The sequence below is a fragment of the Bombina bombina genome, chromosome 6, assembly GCF_027579735.1.
Source record: "Bombina bombina isolate aBomBom1 chromosome 6, aBomBom1.pri, whole genome shotgun sequence".
NCBI classification, from domain to species: Eukaryota; Metazoa; Chordata; class Amphibia; order Anura; family Bombinatoridae; genus Bombina; species Bombina bombina.
In genome coordinates, this window is record NC_069504.1 from 172,303,092 (window position 1) to 172,325,053 (window position 21,962).

Sequence of the window (21,962 nt, forward strand, 5' to 3'; positions counted from 1 at the left end):
ATTCGAAATTGTGTGTTAAGCGCTAAGACTCAACACACAAGCAGCTAATGGAAGGTCATTAGAACGGTGGACGTTATAAATATAGATGCCAAATATCATTTAGTGATATGGATTTTCAGTTTGATATACAGTATACCTCAGGCTTAATGAATATACATGCCAATGTATTGTGCAATCAAGATCAGTATTTAAAGACAGTATGTTATAATGACCTATAGAGGTAAATAGCAGCAAAGACAATTAGATTTTTCAAGATATTATTAAAATCTTTGTTAACATTTATGTTACAGGTTTTTTTTTTAAATATCAAAACAACACCCATTGCAATGGGCTGAGCCTACAGAGAAATTACACTTCCTTATCTTATTGTTTTCTATTCACAGAAATGCTTCTTTCTGTATACCAATACTTAGACAGAACAATTGAAAATTAAACTTTTGTTATTTATCTCCCCTAACCCCCCACCCACTCTGGGAGTGTAATTTATTCTGCTGACTATGTTTGCATTGCTTTTTTACAGCCAATAAATTACTATTGACATTTGTATTCTAAGTGGGGATATCCCAGACAAAAGCAGATATTTTCGATGCCAAAATAAAAGCTATTTATAACTGATTTAATACTCTTCAGCTGGTAAAATAGATAAGTGGGATCAAATACATGGGGGGTGTTCTTAGAGATAATGTTTTTAACATATATTAAAACATATAATACATTTTGTATACTGAAACACTTAATATTAAATCAATAACTAAATAACTAATTTATTAAAAAAATCTGGTATGGATGGAATAGTCTAATTGAAAATTAATATTTCATGACAAGGCTATGTGATCATTATTTTGCCAGGTATTTCCCAATATGTTATTTTCTCGTAATGTGTTGATACATACGTGAGGTATCAATATGGAATTTCTGTTGAATAATAGACTTGCTTTAATTATATACTATATGGACATGACACACACAAGGGACTATTTCTTGGTGATAAGCTAGCTAGAGGGTCAAAATGAAGCAGTCATTTAAACATAAAACATAAATGAACTAATTAGGTTGGCCACTAAAATTAGATTATTGCCTAAAAATGAATATGTATGGCTTAAAGGAGGTAAGAGGAAAGGGTGGTATGATAACAAATTACAAATATATTAAGAAATGTAATACTTGTTTTCTTTTCATAAAAGAGGAGAGAGAGAGAGAAGAGAAAGAAGGGAGAAAAAGAAGGTAAGGAAAGAAAGGAAGGAAGGAAGGAAAGATGGATGGATGCAAAGTTTAATGCATGATCCATAGGATAACAGTACCCACAGGCAATTGCAACAACACATAGTATACACATCTAATGGAACTGCTTGGGGAAAATACAGTAAGAGAATAGAATAATGTACACACCTATCCAGAAGATTGATGAATCCTATAATTTAGACAAGAATATAAGATGGGTTTTTGGTTCTTCTCTAAAGTCAAAATGTAAATTTCTATGCAATTGCTCATATTGTTTCCTAACTATAGTTTACTGCTCTTGAATCTGAAATCAGTGTCATGGCAAGAGTACAATATACAGTACGTAAATAACTAAAATATAATCACATAAAGTAACATTTTAGTCAACTTTTTGTCTTTGTTTTATGGGTCCTGAATAAATCATATTGCAGAACTGAGTCTTTCTTCTCCAGTATAACAGAGACACGTGCCTTTTTCAGTCAGTAATCAGAAGTAGCAGTATTAGTTTCAATGTAAATTTACTTAGCATTTTTTTCAGGCAAAACCCCCCAAAACAAAACATTTTCAACATGTTTAAATGTTGCATTCATATACAGTATATATTTGAATACAATATCCCTTTAAGAAATTATGCACATGTAAAATTTCAGGAGATAAAAGAAATGTTAATAAAAAAAATACAAAAAATAATTTATGACTGTTGGGAAAATGTATAGATGAAATACAGATGAATATGGAATGACTTGATAGGCCTTTTGGTTCTTGGTCTGCTGTCAGAATCTATATTTGTACAAAAGCTGTACACTCAATAGAGTAGATTTTCCAAGCAGCAGATGCTGCTTTCTATGCCCGAAGTGTCAGGCTCGCCTGAAACAGAAGTTAAAAAGCAGCGTTCGTTAGACTGCTGCTCCTTAACTTCTCCGCCACCTTTTAGGTGGCTGACTGCATTCATCCCGATCCGATCCAGATGACTGACACCCCCTGCTATCGGCCGATTGGCCATGAATGTGCAGGGGGCAGTATTGCACAAGCAGTTCACAAGAAATGCTTGTGCAATGTTAAATGCTGAGAGCGTATGCTGCCAGTCTTTAGTGATGGGTGGACATGATTCGCCACAGCTAACCATGTCCGCCTGGCACTTGTTAAATCTATTCCAATGAGTTATTTGTGCTGTACTACACATTTACAAAACTAGATCTGCATTTAAAGCCTTTATTGCTCAGAGAATGATGCAGCACCTTGGTACTTAAAGAGACATGAAACCCAACATTTTTCTTTCATGCTACAGGTAAAGAATACAATTTTACACAACATTCCAATTTACCTATATGATCTAATTTGCTTCATTCTTTGTATATCCTTTGTTAAATAAATAGCAATGCGCAGAGCTGAGCCAATCACAAGATGCATCTATATGCAACCACCAATGAGTAGCGACTGAGCCTATTTAGATATGCTTTCAACAAAAGATATCAAAAGAATGAAGCAAATTAGTTAATAGAAGTAAATTGGAAAGTTGTTTAAAATTGCATGTTATTTCTAAATCATGAAAGAAAACAATTGGGGTTCATGTCTCTTGAATACTTTGCAATCATCTCAAGTAGAAAATGAATTAATGCAAATGATTTAGGGATTTGTGCCTGAAAGAAGAAAAATACATTATGCTAATTTTTCCATCAGTTTACAGTGCAGCTCTCTCACTGCTACATTACTGGCCAGCAAAAAACTGTGTGGGGTGATTTAAGAATTTACTTTAAAAGAACTCCAAAACATTTTTGATGATTCAGAAACAGCATACAATTAAAAAAAGAAACTTTCCAATTTATTTTATTATTAATGTGAAATAAATGTGATAACAAAAATCATAAAAGGAAAACCAAATAAAGTTCTGAATAAAGGATATGTCTGTGTCCTCTGGATGAGTTTTTCAGCTTGTTAGCATTCCTCAGTGAGATCCCATAAAAAAGGAAACAGAAAATTGCAACATAGTGTGAATCTGTAATGGCACTTTGAGGAAGTAGTTGTTTTGTAACAAATGACTACTCACATTTGTTGGAGCTTTCCACTAAGCTCAAGGATATGCGCACTCCCACTTTATACTGATGGGAAAACAGTACACTAGGCAAAACTTGGATACAAATTTATTTTAAAATATATAAAAGCGTCACATAAGCCTTGATAACACCACAATGTAAGGGTACAAAAGCAGATATGCTGTAATAAATGCTTCAAATCGCCAAACTTGCAAAGAGGTAAATGGATCAGCAGGAGTGTGACCGCCGAAACCAAAACCTCTTTAGTAGCAAGACAGTAGCGCTAAGCCCCCAGGTGTCCTGGCTAGTGTAGAGACGTGATAAAACTCAATATAGAACAGTTCAGTTCCGACGTACGTTTCGCAGGTATGCTTTGTCAAGGATACCTGCGAAACGTACGTCGGAACTGAACTGTTCTATATTGAGTTTTATCACGTCTCTACACTAGCCAGGACACCTGGGGGCTTAGCGCTACTGTCTTGCTACTAAAGAGGTTTTGGTTTCGGCGGTCACACTCCTGCTGATCCATTTACCTCTTTGCAAGTTTGGCGATTTGAAGCATTTATTACAGCATATCTGCTTTTGTACCCTTACATTGTGGTGTTATCAAGGCTTATGTGACGCTTTTATATATTTTAAAATAAATTTGTATCCAAGTTTTGCCTAGTGTACTGTTTTCCCATCAGTATAAAGTGGGAGTGCGCATATCCTTGAGCTTAGTGGAAAGCTCCAACAAATGTGAGTAGTCATTTGTTACAAAACAACTACTTCCTCAAAGTGCCATTACAGATTCACACTATGTTGCAATTTTCTGTTTCCTTTTTTATGGGATCTCACTGAGGAATGCTAACAAGCTGAAAAACTCATCCAGAGGACACAGACATATCCTTTATTCAGAACTTTATTTGGTTTTCCTTTTATGATTTTTGTTATCACATTTATTTCACATTTTTTTTTTCTTTGTGATATTTGGTATATTTATTGTTATTTTATTATTAAATTTAGTTTTTTTATCCTTTGTTAAAACGCAGGTGGGTGGGCTCAGGGGCATGCTTGTGTCTGGAGAACTATATGGCAGAATTTACTATACAGTTTTGTGCACTAGATGACATAAGTGTTTGCCCAACGTATCTCACATTGCCAAAAGCATTTTTGCAAAACCACTGCCGTATAGTGCACACTCTTGATCCTATCTAGGTATGTTTTTAAACAAAGGATCCGAGAACAGAGTCAATTTGATAATGGAAATACATTGAAAATTTGAGAAGCATAAAGTACCCCCTGTGTGCAGCACAAACAGTTAAAGAGGATTGAAAAAAAAAAATAGAAAAGGAAAAGACAAACTGTACATACGGTATAGTATCAGTATTCAGATGTCTCACACCAAACAGAATCATTTTATTCATTTTAATTACCATGATATATTTTGTATATAATTACGGATGCGCTAAACTCTTTTTTTTTTTTCTTTATTAACGTCCGTTATATTATTGATATGAACTGGAGCTGTTCTCTTTATCAGTGAAGTAAAATATTGGTATGCCTCTTCATTTACCTTAGTCGTTGATGCACAAAAGGTTGGACTTGGTTTTCCAGTATTTGAAGATCTTTTCTACCACACTTTTTTTTTTGCATTGCAGCTTACCAAACTTACCCTGTATTAAACTGTATTCCTTATGTACTATTTATTTTTATTTTTTTCAATATTAACAACAACGGCACAACAAAATAATAAAGCCAATCGGCTAAATTTATGCAAGCATTCAGGACCAATCACAGTCATTCTTCATGCATATTCTGAAAACTGGGGGAAGGACCAACATTGGTTTGAAAATATTTCTTTTTGCAAATATAGCTATAATGTTTGCTCAAATACTCGTCTTTCTCAAAATAAACAAAACAAGAAAATAACAGTATGTGATGTAACCAGTCTGTACATATAGATTTTCTAGGTGTTAAAACATCCTTATCTATAATTCATGATACTAGAAAATAATAATAATATTCATGATGTAGCAAACATACAATTAATTATTGCAGTTGTTACAGAAACAAGAAAAGCAGAAGGAAATAAAAAGAAAAAAATATCAATATTTATGTACAATACATAATGTAACCCAGTAAAATACAATAATAAATACTGCTCTGCTGCCAAAATGATTGTTTGTCTTTGTTTAGCTACTGTAAACATTTTTCATCCAGTTGTGTAAATGTACTGAAAGGCCTTTCGCTTGAAACAATGCTTGCTGGAAACATCTTCAGTTATATCAGATCTTCACTCCAAAAGATGTCTGCATGCATTAGAGATGTAATTTAAATAAGTACAAATATATTTGCAATGCATGTTCTTTCATATTCATTACTTTGTGTAAAGTTCATTGTTCCCTCTAGGGAAAAAAAAGTTATCAAAATGTTTTCACTGCTGTAATACTCTTTTTTCCCCCCCTAATTTTCTCAACATAGTCCCTTGTTTTATTTTTATATAAAAATGTTTCATATGAGAAAAAAAAAAGCATCAATGAGAGTTCCAGCATTGTGCTCATGTAGTTAGTCACAAATTGTTTGCTGTATGCATTGGAAGATCGATTGCATTGTTTAAACCTTTTTTGTTGTTTTTTTTTTTTACAGTGATGTTTAAAACAATGGTTTCTTGAAAACATGAGAAAAAACATATGTTCACCATTGTCATTTGAGCGACTTTCATTGCTCACACTCAACCTCTAATAGGACCCCTTTAAAATAAATTTTATAGAGCAGATACTCGTACAATGTTCCGCTGTGAGTAGTCGGGGGAGTCTGTACGGCCGTCTTCCTCTTGTGTTGTCATGGGTGGTTTTGTAAAGCTGATTATTGCTGTTGTGACGTAAGGTGGCTCACAGTTTAGTTTAACACATTCTTCCCCTTTGGCATTTAAACTGGATCGGCTATTAAACAAAAAGCAGATATTAAATCACAGTTAGATTGTCTTATTGTTATATTGGTAGACAATACAAAATGTAGATCAATAATTAAATTATTGCGTAAATGCAGTCTGAGACCAAAGGATATATACATTTAGTTAATCAATGATTCCAGTTAAAGGGACAGAAAGGTCAAAATTGAAATGTGCATTGGTGTATTTCCATTTTGAATAAAAGCCTTTTTGTAATATACATTAGCAAAAAATGCTTCTAGTAAAATATATTATTGTTTTACAGCGGCATACACACATATGCAGTGAGGGAAGTGTATCAGTATTCAAGTTTAGAGAGCTTGGGGTGGTGTGTACTGTGCCTGTAAATATTTTATTTGTGTCATATACATTACTGCTGACTCTTTGAGAAGGTAGGATGTTTGAATACTGGTGCACAAGGTACTCAGAGCATATATATATATATATATATATATATATATATATATATATATATATATATATATACATACATATATATATAGTGTAACTGAAAAACAGTAATAGCTTTCGCTAGAAGCATTTTTGTTAATGGAAGTCTATGACAAAAATGCTTCTATTTAAAGTTAAAATTTAGCAATGCACATTTCAGTTTTGACCTTTCTATCCCTTTAATAGGAATTTATAGCTACATTCCCAAAACATTTAATTTAGCTATCACTGTATGGCTACCTAGTCAAAGACCCTCGCCTAGGGTTTCAAACTTAAAATGGAAGGAGACCATCATGGTGATACTACCATGATACTCCTTAGTTCTTTCTCTCTATTTGTGATGGCGAACCCAGATTTTAGGACTTTTTATATCTACATGGAGAATGTTTTATTCTAGAGTCTAAACTACATAGTCCTGTGTCTATGGAAGCAGGATGGGGGACAACATTTTTTTAGGTTACATTAATAAGAATACTAACTTTCCTTTCCTAGACTCTCTTTCACCGAGATTACGAGTCTTGCGTCAGCCTTAAAAAGCAGCGTTGAGAGGTTCCAATGCTGCTTTTTAGCGCCCTCTGGTATTAGGAGTCTGGCAGGTACAGGTGTACCGCTCACTTTTTTCTGCGACTCGAGCTTACCGCAAATCCCCTTACGTCAATTGCGTATCCCAGTGTATTTCAACCAGTGTGCCGTGGCACACTAGTGTGCCGTGAGAGATCCTCAGGTGTGCCACGGCAGACTGACAACAGTGTGACATATTTTTTAAACTTTGCTTGTTTTTTACTCCCAGTGCAGGGGTAGTTTGTAGGAGGCATGGCATAACAGCACAATATATACAGTATTGTGTGTTTGTGTGTATGTGTCTATATATATATATGCTGTATTAGGCTACAATGTGTGATTTTTTTTTAAATTTTGGGATGGTGGTGTGCCACAGGATTTTTTAATGTAAAAAAGTGTGCCACAGCAAAAAAAAGGTTAAAAATCACTGGCGTATCCTATCTTTTCGATGGGACTTGCATAACACCGGTATTACGAGTCTTGGAGAAAGTGAGCGGTACACCCTCTCCTGTCAAGACTCCTACCGCATTTAAAAGTCAGTAGTTAAGAGTTTTATGGGCTATCACCGTAACATAAAACTCTTAACTAAAGTGCTAAAAAGTACACCAACACCCATAAACTACCTATTAACCCCTAAACCGAGCCCCCCCCCCCCCCACATCGCAAACACTTAAAAAAAGTTTTTAACCCCTAATCTGCCAACCGGACATCGCCGCCACTATAATAAATATATTAACCCCTAAACCGCCACACTTCCGCCTCACAAACACTAGTTAAATTTTATTAACCCCTAATCTGCCGTCCCTAACATCGCCGACACCTACCTACAATTATTAACCCCTAATCTGCTGCCCCCAACGTCGCCGCTACTATATTAAATTTATTAACCCCTAAACCTAAGTCTAACCCTAAGTCTAACCCCACCCTAACTTAAATATAATTTAAATAAAATGAAATAAAATAACTACAATTAAATAAATTATTCCTATTTAAAACTAAATACTTACCTATAAAATAAACCCTAAGATAGCTACAATATAACTAATAGTTACATTTGTATCTATCTTAGGTTTTATTTTTATTTTGCAGGTAACTTTGTATTTATTTTAACTAGGTACTACCTAGTTAAAAAAGTACAAATTTACCTGTAAAATAAATCCTAACCTAAATTACATTTACACCTAACACTACACTATAATTAAATTAATTCCCTAAATTAACTACAATTAATTACTATTAAATTAAATAAACTAAAGTACAAAACCCCCCCACTAAATTACAGAAAATAATAAAATGATTACAAGAATTTTAAAGTAATTACACCTAATCTAATTCCCCTAATAAATAAAAAAGCCCCCAAAATAATAAAAATCCCTACCCTATACTAAATTACAAATAGCCCTTAAAAGGGCTTTTTGCGGGGCATTGCCCCAAAGTAATCAGCTCTTTTACCTGAAAAAAATATACAATACCCCCCCACATTAAAACCCACCACCCACACAACCAACCCTATTCTAAAACCCACCCAATCCCCCCTTAATAAAATCTAACACTAACACCTTGAAGATGACCCTACCTTGAGCCATCTTCACCCAGCCGGGCACAAGTGGTCCTCCAAAGGGGCAGAAGAGGTCCTCCAGACGGGCAGAAGTCTTATCCAGGTGGCATGTTCTATATTCATCCATCCTGAGGTGAGCGGGTCCATCTTGAAGCCAGCCGACGCAGAGCATCCTCTTCTTACGACGACTCCAGATGAATGAAGGTGCCTTTAAATTACGTCATCCAAGATGGCGTCCCTTGAATTCTGATTGGCTGATAGGATTCTATCAACCAATCGGAATTAAGATAGGAAAAATCCTATTGGCTGATCCAATCAGCCAATAGGATTGAGCTCACATTCTATTGGCTGTTCCAATCAGCCAATAGAATCCAAGCTCAATTCTATTGGCTGATTGGATCAGCCAATAGGATTTTCCCTACCTTAATTCCGATTGGCTGATAGCATCCTATCAGCCAATCGGAATTCAAGAGACGCCATCTTGGATGATGTAATTTAAAGGAACCTTCATTCGTCGGGAGTCATCGGTCTGGATGGATGCTCCGTGTCAGCTGGCTCCAAGATGGACCCGGTCCGTTCCGGATGGATGAAGATAGAAGATGCCGCCTAGATGAAGACTTCTGCCCATCTGGAGGTCCTCTTCTGCCCAGATTGGATGAAGACTTCTGCCCCTCTGGAGGACCACTTGTTCACAGCTGGGTGAAGACGGTTTAAGGTAGGGTGATCTTCAAGGGGGTTAGTGTTAGGTTTTATTAAGGGGGGATTGGGTGGGTTTTAGAGTAGGGTTGGGTGTGTGGGTGGTGGATTGTAATGTTGGGGGGATATTGTATTTTTTTTTTACAGGTAAAAGCACTGATTACTTTGGGGTAATGCCCCGCAAAAGGCCCTTTTAAGGGCTATTTGTAATTTAGTATAGGGTAGGGATTTTTATTATTTTGGTGGGCTTTTTTATTTTATTAGGGGGGTTAGATTAGGTGTAATTAGTTTTAAATTCTTGAAATTATTTTATTTTTTTCTGTAATTTAGTGTTTATTTTTTTCGTACTTTAGTTTATTTAATTTAATTGTAATTAATTGTTAATTTAGGGAATTAATTTAATGATAGTGTAGTGTTAGGTGTAATTGTAATTTAGTTTAGGATTTATTTTACAGGTAAATTTGTATTTATTTTAGCTAGGTAGTTATTAAATAGTTAATAACTATTGTACCTAGTTAAAATAAATACAAACTTGCCTGTAAAATAAATATAAACCCTAAGCTAGATACAATGTAACTATTAGTTATATTGTAGCTAGCTTAGGGTTTATTTTATAGGTAAGTATTTAGTTTTAAATAGGAATAATTTATTTAATTATAGTAATTTTATTTATATTTATTTAAATTATATTTAAATTAGGGGGGTGTTAGGGTTAGACATAGGTTTAGGGGTTAATAACTTTATTATAGTGGAGGCGACATTGGCAGCGGCAGATTAGGGGTTAATACATTTAATATAGTTGCGGCGACGTTGGGGGGGCAGATTAGGGGTTAATAAATATAATGTAGGGTTCGGCGATGTTGGGGGCAGCAGATTAGGGGTTCATAAGTATAATGCAGGTGGCGGTGGTGTCCGGAGCGGCAGATTAGGGGTTAATAATATAATGTAGGTGTCGGCGATGTCGGGGGTGGCATTAGGGGTTAATAAGTGTAAGATTAGGGGTGTTTAGACTCGGGTTCATGTTAGGGTGTTAGGTGTAGACATAACTTTTCTTTCCCCATAGGAAACAATGGGGCTGCGTTAGGAGCTGAACGCTGCTTTTTTGCAGGTGTTAGTTTTTTTTCAGCCGGCTCAGCCCCATTGATTCCTATGGGGAAATCGTGCACAAGCACGTTTAGCCAGCTCACCGCTACCGTAAGCAGCGCTGGTATTGAGGTGAGATGTGGAGCTAAATTTTGCTCTCCACTCACTTTTTAGAGGCTAACGCCTGGTTTAGAAAAACCCGTAATACCAGCGTTGTTTGTAGGTGAGCGGTGAGCTGAAACTAAGCATTAGCACCGCACACCATTACCGACAAAAACTCGTAATCTAGCCGTTAGTTTTTTAGTTATTAATTATACTATCAATCTGTTATCCATGGTTGTCTAATGGGGTTTATGCATCTTGTTTACATAGTTATTGATTATATATTTATATAGTATTGATTATATATTTTCACTATAGATAGTGGATGCAACAGTAAAAAAATATATGTAAAATTAAAAAATAAAGGTAAAGGAACAATTAAATACTTTTCCGCAGGTAAAATGGATAATTTGGAAAATATTAAAGGAGAGAAAAATGTATCTACACCTTGGATTAAACATTGTGTTCAAAATGTTGCTATTTGGCCACTTGCCAACAAGTGTATCAAGCAAGGAACACCAGGAAGCAGCTGTGCACAAGTGGATGTCAACATTCTAATGATGGCATTTGCTCTAAGTATTTATCATGACAACATATTGCTGCTAATATATCTGTAGTAAAACCATTAAAATGTTCAAAAATTGATATAGTCAGTTATCACAAAAGCAGTGTTTCACTTTAATAAACATTTTTAATGGATATTTTTACTTCCAAGATTGTCATACTTAAAATCCACTTTGTTACAGCATCCTAATTGGTTTTGTGAAAGAAAATAAAGCAAAAGTGCATTTTACTCAGCTGTAGGGAAATAAGTTCTATTCCATAATGTTTGTTTTATATTAATCTGAGTACAAAAGTACATTTTCATAGATAAAACAGATATGTACATCTAACACAACTTTAAACATGTACAGCTGTAAAATGTATAGGCCAGTGCCCTTTCACTAATAATTTTAAATGTTTTTCACAAAAAACTAGTAGCATACCTCACAACGTTTATTGGAGACTATACAGCATAGGGAAGCTGCTGTCTTAGGCAGGGAGAACTTGGGCAAATCTGGGACATAGCACTATGTGGGAGTGGGTGGAGCTGGGTAGGGCATTGTTTGGAGCTGATGAGTGGTGGATTGGCCTCACTAGGCAGTCCACAACAAACCAGAATCTTTATAAAGTCCTAGGGTGCTGTGAATGGGGGCAGTGCGCAGATCTCCCAAAATGTGACAGTCCTGCAAAATGCAGGACAGCTGGGAGCTCTGTGATAGGTCTGTAGCCCAGTATAAGGCCATATTTTTTCTCTCTCTTCTCTTAAATAATTATTTGCCAGATAAACAGTGTTTTAACCTTGAAAAAGCCCTTACATTTTGTGTTATTTATACTGTTTGTTTGTAACTTATTGTATATAAAGTTTTATTATTATTATCTTTATGTTCTTATTGTGTATGGTGAGAGGGATTGGCCAATCATCTAGTTAGGATAAAGCTCCCAAGAGGGTTTAACTAACAGGTTAATTGAATATCCTTTAATCAAAGGAACTCTAATTGGATAATTGTTTAATCTCTCTCCTTTATAAAATAGCTTGAATTATGGTTCGTGATCTCTGAGGAAGTGTGCCTGGTGGCACAGGAAATGCCTCAGATCTTGTTGGTATGATTCGTATCTGAAAATATTATGTACTGTATATTCTTGATACAATAAACATGGGCTATTAATTGCACCAAGGTGAAGTCTGCAAATCTTTTCCTTTTGATAGCTACATAATTTACCTACACCGGGCTTCTTGACATATTTTGTAATCTAAAATGAAAATGTAATCATTTGTTAATTGACCAGTGTTTCTATCTCAACTACTTAACCAAAATAAATGATTTAAACAGTCTACAAATACTGATAGAGGAGCATTAGAGTTTGCCACTTAAACAGGGGAGAAGAAAGAACGATGCAAGGAAATCTATAGTGTGCCAGGATGGAAGATGATATTTTCATAGAGTACAGTAAATGTATTGGCAAGAATAAATTAAATTATAGATGTGTTAGCCTTCATGACACGTAGAGGGCAGTGTATGCACCAAAATATCACACTACAAAAAAGTGCTGTTTGAAATGCTGATGAGCGTTGAGCAACATTGTAAATGGTTAGGGTCAGCTTCATAAGAGGGCTTTAAGGTAATAGTAATGGCAGATAGTGGGTTTACAAGACCTTTGAATGTGAATATGAAAATTAATTTGCTATACTGACATAATAATATCTGACATTACCATTATGACTCAATATTTGCTTTTGCGGGATTTGTTTTACAGATATGAATATGTGTGCTTGGTTAAGGATTTCTATGAGTGCACAAATATCATAAAAAATTGTTTAAAAAAGTATACATTTTGTTTAAATATATATATAGTTACTTTAGCTCATCTTAAAGATACATTTAAATATATATTTAGATGTGCATAATATATATTAACAATTAAGCAGTGCCCTTCAAAATATCTTCATACAAAATAAATACATGGGAAATGTAATTTTGTCAGAATTGCAAGGTAGTATTGTCTCAGGCAGTTCAAGAATATGATACCCCTTTAAAAAAATACAAACCTCTTGAGTATTGTGTATCCTATCTCCTTGTTCTGTGGTCTATTAGGGACAGATAAAAAATAAGATTGTGTACTGATTACTGTATTGCATGACATATATATAGGGTTAAAGCAACAGTACCATAAGGGACATTAAAGTCAGTTAGATAGTTACTATATTAGCCCAACTATTATTCTCTCAAACTGGCATCATCAGAGGAGATTATATATGAAGAACAGGCTTTTTAAACCTAGGGAAACCATGTCATAATATGCCAGCACCCATTACGTTATAGAAAGGAAAACCTTATACTTCCTTATCTAAACAATTTATTTCTCTTTCTTTCTTTCTTTCTTTCTTTCTTTCTTTCTTTCTTTCTTTCTTTCTTTCTTTCTTTCTTTCTTTCTTTCTTTCTCTCTCTCTTTCTCTCTATCTCTCTTTCTCTCTATCTCTCTTTCTCTCTCTATCTCTCTTTCTTTCTTTCTTTTTTTCTCTCTCTCTCTTTCTTTCTTTCTTTCTTTCTTTCTTTTTTCTTTCTTTCTCTCTCTTTCTCTCTCTCTCTCTCTCTCTCTCTCTCTCTCTCTCTCTCTCTCTCTCTCTCTCTTTCTCATATATATTTGTTAGGCTGATCTTTGTTTGAACACATAATTAAATCTAGTTTTTTAATTTTGTTTTTAAATGTATTCTGTGTTTAATGTCACTTAAAATTTGAGGGGGTAGAAAAAGTAAATTTTTACCCTAGAAGTGGTTAAAGTGGTTAAAATAAAGATTGAATTGATATTGCAACATATTGTCGCTATCCTTAAACCATTTACAACTGGATTACAAGTGAATCGGTATTTAACACTCCCACCTGCGCACTTACTCTGCTAGAAGTAAACTTTTGTGCACGTCGAGTAGCACTCATATTAAAAGTTGAAAGTATTGTGACCGCATTATCGTATTCCCTAATAGAAAGCAAAAACATTAAAGAAAAACCATAACACCCTACTCGCGCGCACACCCGATTGCATATTCACAAGTACGCTAACCTGCCATGAAAATATTAATATTTCACATTCCAATGTTCTTCACATAGCAGAATATGTTCCATTTATATATAAATACATAATTCTACATATATATGATTTTTTTTGTAAAATATATTTCTATTGTAAAATACACAGTATAACAATTTATTAAATATAACTATTGCATTAATATGCTTTTTCATGTTTTCATCTACTTGACTGCAAAGGGCTCCAATGCACTTATATATGTCTATATGTGTGTACATATGTATTTATGTGTTTATATGTGTATATATGTCTGTAAATACATATATACACATATAAATACATAAAATAAATATATACACCCATACAGTATAAACATATGTGTATGTTTCTCTATGTTAAAGCCCTTTGTCTGCCTTTTATTTCCAACATCTGTAACCTCATATTTTTGAGCCCTTATAACTTTTTTGTGCAATTTTCTTTAATAATTTTCATTAGATAGTGTTATTATAAGTGTAACTGTACTTTTAAATGTATTTTTGATGTGTTGTGTGACCCTTTTTTGTTTCTTGAAATAGTTAACCAGAGCTCTGAAACATGTGTTAACTTCAATTGGGCTCAAGCAATTGTGTATACTTTTAGCTTGTAATATGAGCGCTACATCCAACGTGTGCAAATAGCCGTGATAAACCCGATTTATTGATTGCGCATAACTGTTAGCATGCCCCTCGTTATCTGGCCCTAAATGGCTGGCTTTAATTAATGGTCATTAAATACTAAATGATCACAGACATAACAGGAAATTAATTATAATAATATTAATTAAAAAAAGCAATACAATGTATATTTAACATTTATTTTTCCTATGTTTCCTTTAAAGGGACATTAAAGACTTTGAGATGGTAATATAAAATGATAAATCATATATACAAAAGTCTGCATTATACTTTCATTATTTATTTAGTCCCATTTTCCTGTAATTCCATTCTTAAAGGGACAGTCCACACAAAAATTTGTATTGTTTAAAAAGATAGATAACACCTTTACTACCCATTCCCCAGCTTTGCACAGCCAAAATTGTTATATTAATATACTTTATAACATTTAAACCTCTAAATGTCTGCCTGTTTCAAAGGCTCTATAGACAGCCTCTTAATCACATACTTTTCTATTTGCTTTTCACAACAGGAGACTAATAGTTCATGTGGGCCATATAGATAACAATGTGTTCACGCCTGAGAAGTTATTAAAGAGATAGCACAACAAAATACTAAATGCAAGTCAATAGATAATAAATAGTCACAGTCGTGTGGTCAGGGGGCTGTCAGAAGATGCTTAGATACAAGGTAATCACTGAGGTAAAAAGTATATTAAAGGGTCAGTCTAGGCCAAAATAAACTTTCATGATTCAGATAGAGCATGTAATTTTAAACAATTTTCCAGTTTACTTTTATCATTAATTTTGCTTTGTTCTCTTGGTATTCTTAGTTGAAAGCTTAACCTAGGAGGTTCATATGCTAATTTCTTAGACCTTGAAGCCCACCTCTTTTCAGATTGCATTTTAACAGTTTTTCACCACTAGAGGGTGTTAGTTCACGTATTTCATATAGATAACACTGTGCTTGTGCACGTGAAGTTATCTGGGAGGAGGCACTGATTGGCTAGACTGCAAGTCTGTCAAAAGAACTGAAAAAAGGGGCAGTTTGCAGAGGCTTAGATACAAGATAATCACAGAGGTTGAAAGTATATTATTATAACTGTGTTGGTTATGCAAAACTGGGGAATGGGTAATAAAGGGATTATCTATCTTTTAAAACAATAAAAATTCTGGTGTAGACTGTCCCTTTAATTTAACTGTGTTGGTTGTGCAAAATTGGGTAATGGGTAATGAAGGGATTATCTAGCTTTTAAAACAATAAAAATGATATTGTAGACTGATTAACAAAAGATTAGCTAATTATTTATCTATAAAATCTGCATCGACATTGATGGTGAAAATTGTAATATAAAAATTAGGTACACTTTTCTAAAGGATTGTAATTAACTCCATATTTTTAAAAGCAAGATTCTCAAAAATATATAGAACCCAAGCATAGTATTTTTGTAGACTATCCCTTTAAGAAATTATATAATTTTCAAGAGAGGGTAATAGCAGTGTTTCTATTCAGATATAAGATATTATGATGGAGGAGGAATAATAAATACCAATGGTAAATATTTTGAATAGACTAATAAAATAAGCAAATATCTATACTCAAGGCATGTTTGAGTAGGATATAGAATATATAACTTATTCAGACAATTACATAAATCTACTTATCACTTAAGTATTGTTTATAGATTTTATAAATTGTTATTCCCTACAGGGAGTGCAGAATTATTAGGCAAGTTGTATTTTTGAGGATTAATTTTATTATTGAACAACAACCATGTTCTCAATGAACCCAAAAAAACTAATTAATATCAAAGCTGAATAGTTTTGGAAGTAGTTTTTAGTTTGTTTTTAGTTATAGCTATTTTAGGGGGATATCTGTGTGTGCAGGTGACTATTACTGTGCATAATTATTAGGCAACTTAACAAAAAACAAATATATACCCATTTCAATTATTTATTTTTACCAGTGAAACCAATATAACATCTCAACATTCACAAATATACATTTCTGACATTCAAAAACAAAACAAAAACAAATCAGTGACCAATATAGCCACCTTTCTTTGCAAGGACACTCAAAAACCTGCCATCCATGGATTCTGTCAGTGTTTTGATCTGTTCACCATCAACATTGCGTGCAGCAGCAACCACAGCCTCCCAGACACTGTTCAGAGAGGTGTACTGTTTTCCCTCCTTGTAAATCTCACATTTGATGATGGAACACAGGTTCTCAATGGGGTTCAGATCAGGTGAACAAGGAGGCCATGTCATTAGATTTTCTTCTTTTATACCCTTTCTTGCCAGCCACGCTGTGGAGTACTTGGACGCGTGTGATGGAGCATTGTCCTGCATGAAAATCATGTTTTTCTTGAAGGATGCAGACTTCTTCCTGTACCACTGCTTGAAGAAGGTGTCTTCCAGAAACTGGCAGTAGGACTGGGAGTTGAGCTTGACTCCATCCTCAACCCGAAAAGGCCCCACAAGCTCATCTTTGATGATACCAGCCCAAACCATTCTCCACCTCCACCTTGCTGGTGTCTGAGTCGGACTGGAGCTCTCTGCCCTTTACCAATCCAGCCACGGGCCCATCCATCTGGCCCATCAAGACTCAATCTCATTTCATCAGTCCATAAAACCTTAGAAAAATCAGTCTTGAGATATTTCTTGGCCCAGTCTTGACATTTCAGCTTGTGTGTCTTGTTCAGTGGTGGTCGTCTTTCAGCCTTTCTTACCTTGGCCATGTCTCTGAGTATTGCACACCTTGTGCTTTTGGGCACTCCAGTGATGTTGCAGCTCTGAAATATGGCCAAACTGGTGGCAAGTGGCATCTTGGCAGCTGCATGCTTGACTTTTCTCAGTTCATGGGCAGTTATTTTGCGCCTTGGTTTTTCCACACGCTTCTTGCGACCCTGTTGACTATTTTGAATGAAACGCTTGATTGTTCGATGATCACGCTTCAGAAGCTTTGCAATTTTAAGAGTGCTGCATCCCTCTGCAAGATATCTCACTATTTTTGACTTTTCTGAGCCTGTCAAGTCCTTCTTTTGACCCATTTTGCCAAAGGAAAGGAAGTTGCCTAATAATTATGCACACCTGATATAGGGTGTTGATGTCATTAGACCACACCCCTTCTCATTACAGAGATGCACATCACCTAATATGCTTAATTGGTAGTAGGCTTTCGAGCCTATACAGCTTGGAGTAAGACAACATGCATAAAGAGGATGATGTGGTCAAAATACTCATTTGCCTAATAATTCTGCACTCCCTGTAAAGATGCATTGACAGGAAGTTACACCTTCTTTCCTAGAAATGTAATTTAAACCACTAAATTAAACTAGAGAACACAATGTGCTACCTAGTATAAATCAAAAATATAGACTAAACAAAACTTTCTCAAAGCCCTAATCAATAGAACACTATACTATAGATACAAAATGGCTGCAATAAAAATAAAATATAGACATCTTATGTGTCTACAGTGCTGTTTGAACTAAAACTATAAAAAAATAAAAATTAAACAAGCTGGTATCTTTTTGGCAACACTGTGGTAACTATTGAAATTGTAGTTAACCCTTTTAATGCCAAGGAATTTACTGCAATTCTAACCCCCTAACCATAATGCCTAATCTATATCCTTAACCTTAGTCCTAATGCATAATAATCCTGACATGACATTGTCACTATGATGAAATTGTTGTCACTATGATCTTGTAACATAACCAGTTTTATCAATATACATAACAATTGTAAGATGTTGGTTGTCTGTTGATAAGAAATGTATGCAGATTCATATCAAGGTACACTCTACACATTTAAAATATGCTGAAATAAATTCCGGAAACTGCTGAAAAATAGATAGATCCAAGACACCTGCATTGAAAAGGCACATCATAACATAACTGGCGTAAACACACACAATATCTGCTTAAAGTAAACTAATAACAAACAACTTTTACTGAAGTGCGCCTTTAAAAATGCAATGTGTTGTATTTGTATCCATCTTTTGCAGCCAAATTGTTTAAATAGGGAGTTGCCATTGTTCAACATATGTCTTCAGTTAAAAACTGCTTTGCATCAATTCATCTTCTACATTAAGTCTTATCAGGCTTATGGTAAATTGCTTTGGTTTACACATCAAAAAATCAAAGCAAATATAAATCTACTAAAAACAGGTGCTTGTTCACTTTAATGTACAAGGATGTCATTTGACATTTATAAACTATAAAAAAAATCCCCAACAGGAAAATCTAGTCTTTATGGGAAAAGATATAATCAAATTATATAACAAGTGGGAAATTGAATAGATTATAGCAGCAGATACTTTAAATACCAAATGGTTCTATAAAGGGTATGATTTAATATCATTCATATATCATCTATTTTTTACTTATAGTTTCCTGTCAATATATTTCTAGTAAGCTTGTGATATGCTGGTAAATGTAATTTCTCAATGACCTTATCCAGGTATTCTTAGCATATACACTCTCAGTATTTCTCTCCAGTTAGTCATATATTATACTGTTCACTTTGTCAACTGTGTTTTTTATGACTGATAAATGACATTTTTGTGTACTGCAGATTTACTTTTTGCTTATACAGTTTTTTTTCATATTTGTTTAAAAAGGGTTTAAATATGTGTGTATCTTAGAAGATTGGACATTTTTTTTTGTTTTAAATTGCAATTTTGTAAAAAATTATGGGATGCTACCTTAGTACACCTACTATCCCATGTATGACAGTGTATTTCAAGGGACATGAAACACAATAATGTTTGTTTCGTCTGTAGAGTTTACAATTTTAAAGAGTTTGCAATTCTTGTAAAACTGCTGCATATAGTGCTCCAGACATGTGCACTCACCCAAGCCTACCTGCTTGCTTTTCAAAAAAAAGTTACCAAGAGAATGAAGTAAATTTGCTAGAAGTTAATTGGATTTTTTTTTTTATTTGTACAATTCATCTGGATAATGAGAGAAAAGAAATGGACTGCTTGTCCCTTTAATGTACATTACTAGAGAAAATAATGAACCAGGCCATTACACGTAAATTTTCTCTATCAGAGCTGTAATTTCTAATATAAATCCAGCGATGATAGAAGCATTTCTGATTATTAAATGTCCAAATCATCTTGACTATGCATCAAAACTAAAGCCACATTTAAAGCAAGGTAAATTGCTCATAAGAAAGCACTATATACACATGATATAAATTTGTTACTATTGAAAAGCTTTTAAACTATTAGTACATTTCTGATTATAATATTCATCTTTCTACATCTGACCTTTAGAGTAACTTTAAAATTTAACAGGAATTTAAGTGCATTTCCAAAACAGACTATATAACATTTTTTTTTTAATTTTAAATAATATAGATAAATTTGATTGGGATATACAATTATACTTTTTTTGAAATGTTGGAATTATATTGATTAAAGAAAAACTATGTGCATAGTTATTCACATACATACAGTTGTACATAATCATAATTATTTGTGACATTTCAGTGAGTATTATAAATTAACATTCTGATTATTGTTGTATTTTAGTTGCATACAAGTTTCATAGTTTTAAAATGTCACATATACCTGTATAGTTTTCATAGACAAGAAATTATTTTGTTTGTTGATTTTTTAAAAAAACAAAAAACAATTCAAGGCTGTTGAAATAGATAAGTCAATTGGATTGTGATACAGTTCTGTAAAGGTTTTCATTGCAAAATATCAACTAGGATTCCACTGTGTAATGTAAAAAAATAAATAAAAACTATCCGTTGTTTAGATAGATCGTCGTTATGGTCAATACTTGCTTTCATTAGATCCACAGTATCTTTATAGAAAATATATTGTATTGGTTGCTTTGGTCAATACAACATGTGTTAGAATTATGTATTATTTATCTGGAGGATTTTTTTCTCAGTTTTTATATGAACTTATAATGTTGATTTGTTTGTTTGCCTTTTTTGTTGGTTTGTGTTGAATGTATTATAAGTGTATATAAATAAAGAATCAGATTTTTTTTAAAAAAATACCTAAAGGCAATTAGTCCCCAAATCTTATTACATTATTAATTTAAATGTACATCATACCTGTTAGATAAAGGCTCTCTTTCCATACGTTGTATCTGAACAGCACTAAGCTCTTGAAGGCTCCCATGGTGACTGCAAGTTGTAACATTAGCGTTTGGAATCCTTGCATTTTTTTTATTCCTTCTAGAGCAGCAGAAACTGCTGACATTGTCTTGTGTGGAGAGACAGGGGCTATGGTTTGTTGATTTATTAATTGTAGATACTTCCATACAGCCATCTTCATAAGTTTGTTCATCTACAAACTCATGACTCTGCATCAAAAAAAGGAAAAATCAATTCAAATATATCTAATTTTTCCATAAAATAACTTTAATAGTATGAAAAATCATGGAACAACATTGCAGAAAATCAGACCACGCTTTGTCATGTTATATTTAAGCAGATCAACATTCATAGCTATCATTTTCATAAGTAATATATTTCTGTGAACATATTAAATACAACAGTAGAAAATCCTCTAATTGGTGATACATTATTTTCAGTATTTTACAGTCATAAAAATGTAGACTAAATCAATAAGTATCTATGAAGACTTTGCTAATTATATTTAAGATAGTTACTATTGACAGTTTTATCAGCATTATTACATTCTGTAACTGTAATTTAATGAATGCATCACAAATAGTATCAACCTTTATTACTTTAATATACAGTAAAGCAATAAACTGCCCAATTAGATATATAACATTATATTAAGTTCATAATTTTTTGATACCAGCAAAAAATTCAGACTCTTGTGAAAAATATTTGTTTTGGGATGCCTACATTAGGCTAAATCAGGAAATATTGATTCTGATACAATCAGTACTAGACCTCAAAAGGATAAACAGCAATATAGATTAACTTTACAAATAATTCATTAAATGCATTTGTGCTGAATGAACTAATATAAATAAAAGTCAGCATGAATCTGGGAATTACGGGTAGGCTTCATGTGCACAATTTTTTTTTATTAAAAAAATGAAGCATTTACCAATGAAAGCAATAATTGTATTTTATATATCCTTTTTTAAATGGGGCAAT

General features: G+C 33.6%; 1 protein-coding gene across 1 annotated transcript in view; it reads right to left on the reverse strand.

Moving 5' to 3' along the window:
- Positions 1-6,000: 6,000 nt before the first annotated feature.
- The window catches only part of KCND2 (potassium voltage-gated channel subfamily D member 2), an 814,746-nt gene continuing 798,784 nt past the window's right edge, over positions 6,001-21,962 (reverse strand). The window contains exons 5-6 of the mRNA XM_053716682.1: positions 20,940-21,190; positions 6,001-6,178 (exon numbers count right to left, since the gene is read on the reverse strand). Of these exons, the coding sequence (XP_053572657.1) occupies positions 6,001-6,178; positions 20,940-21,190 (429 nt within the window). The remainder of the gene's footprint in view (positions 6,179-20,939; positions 21,191-21,962) is intronic.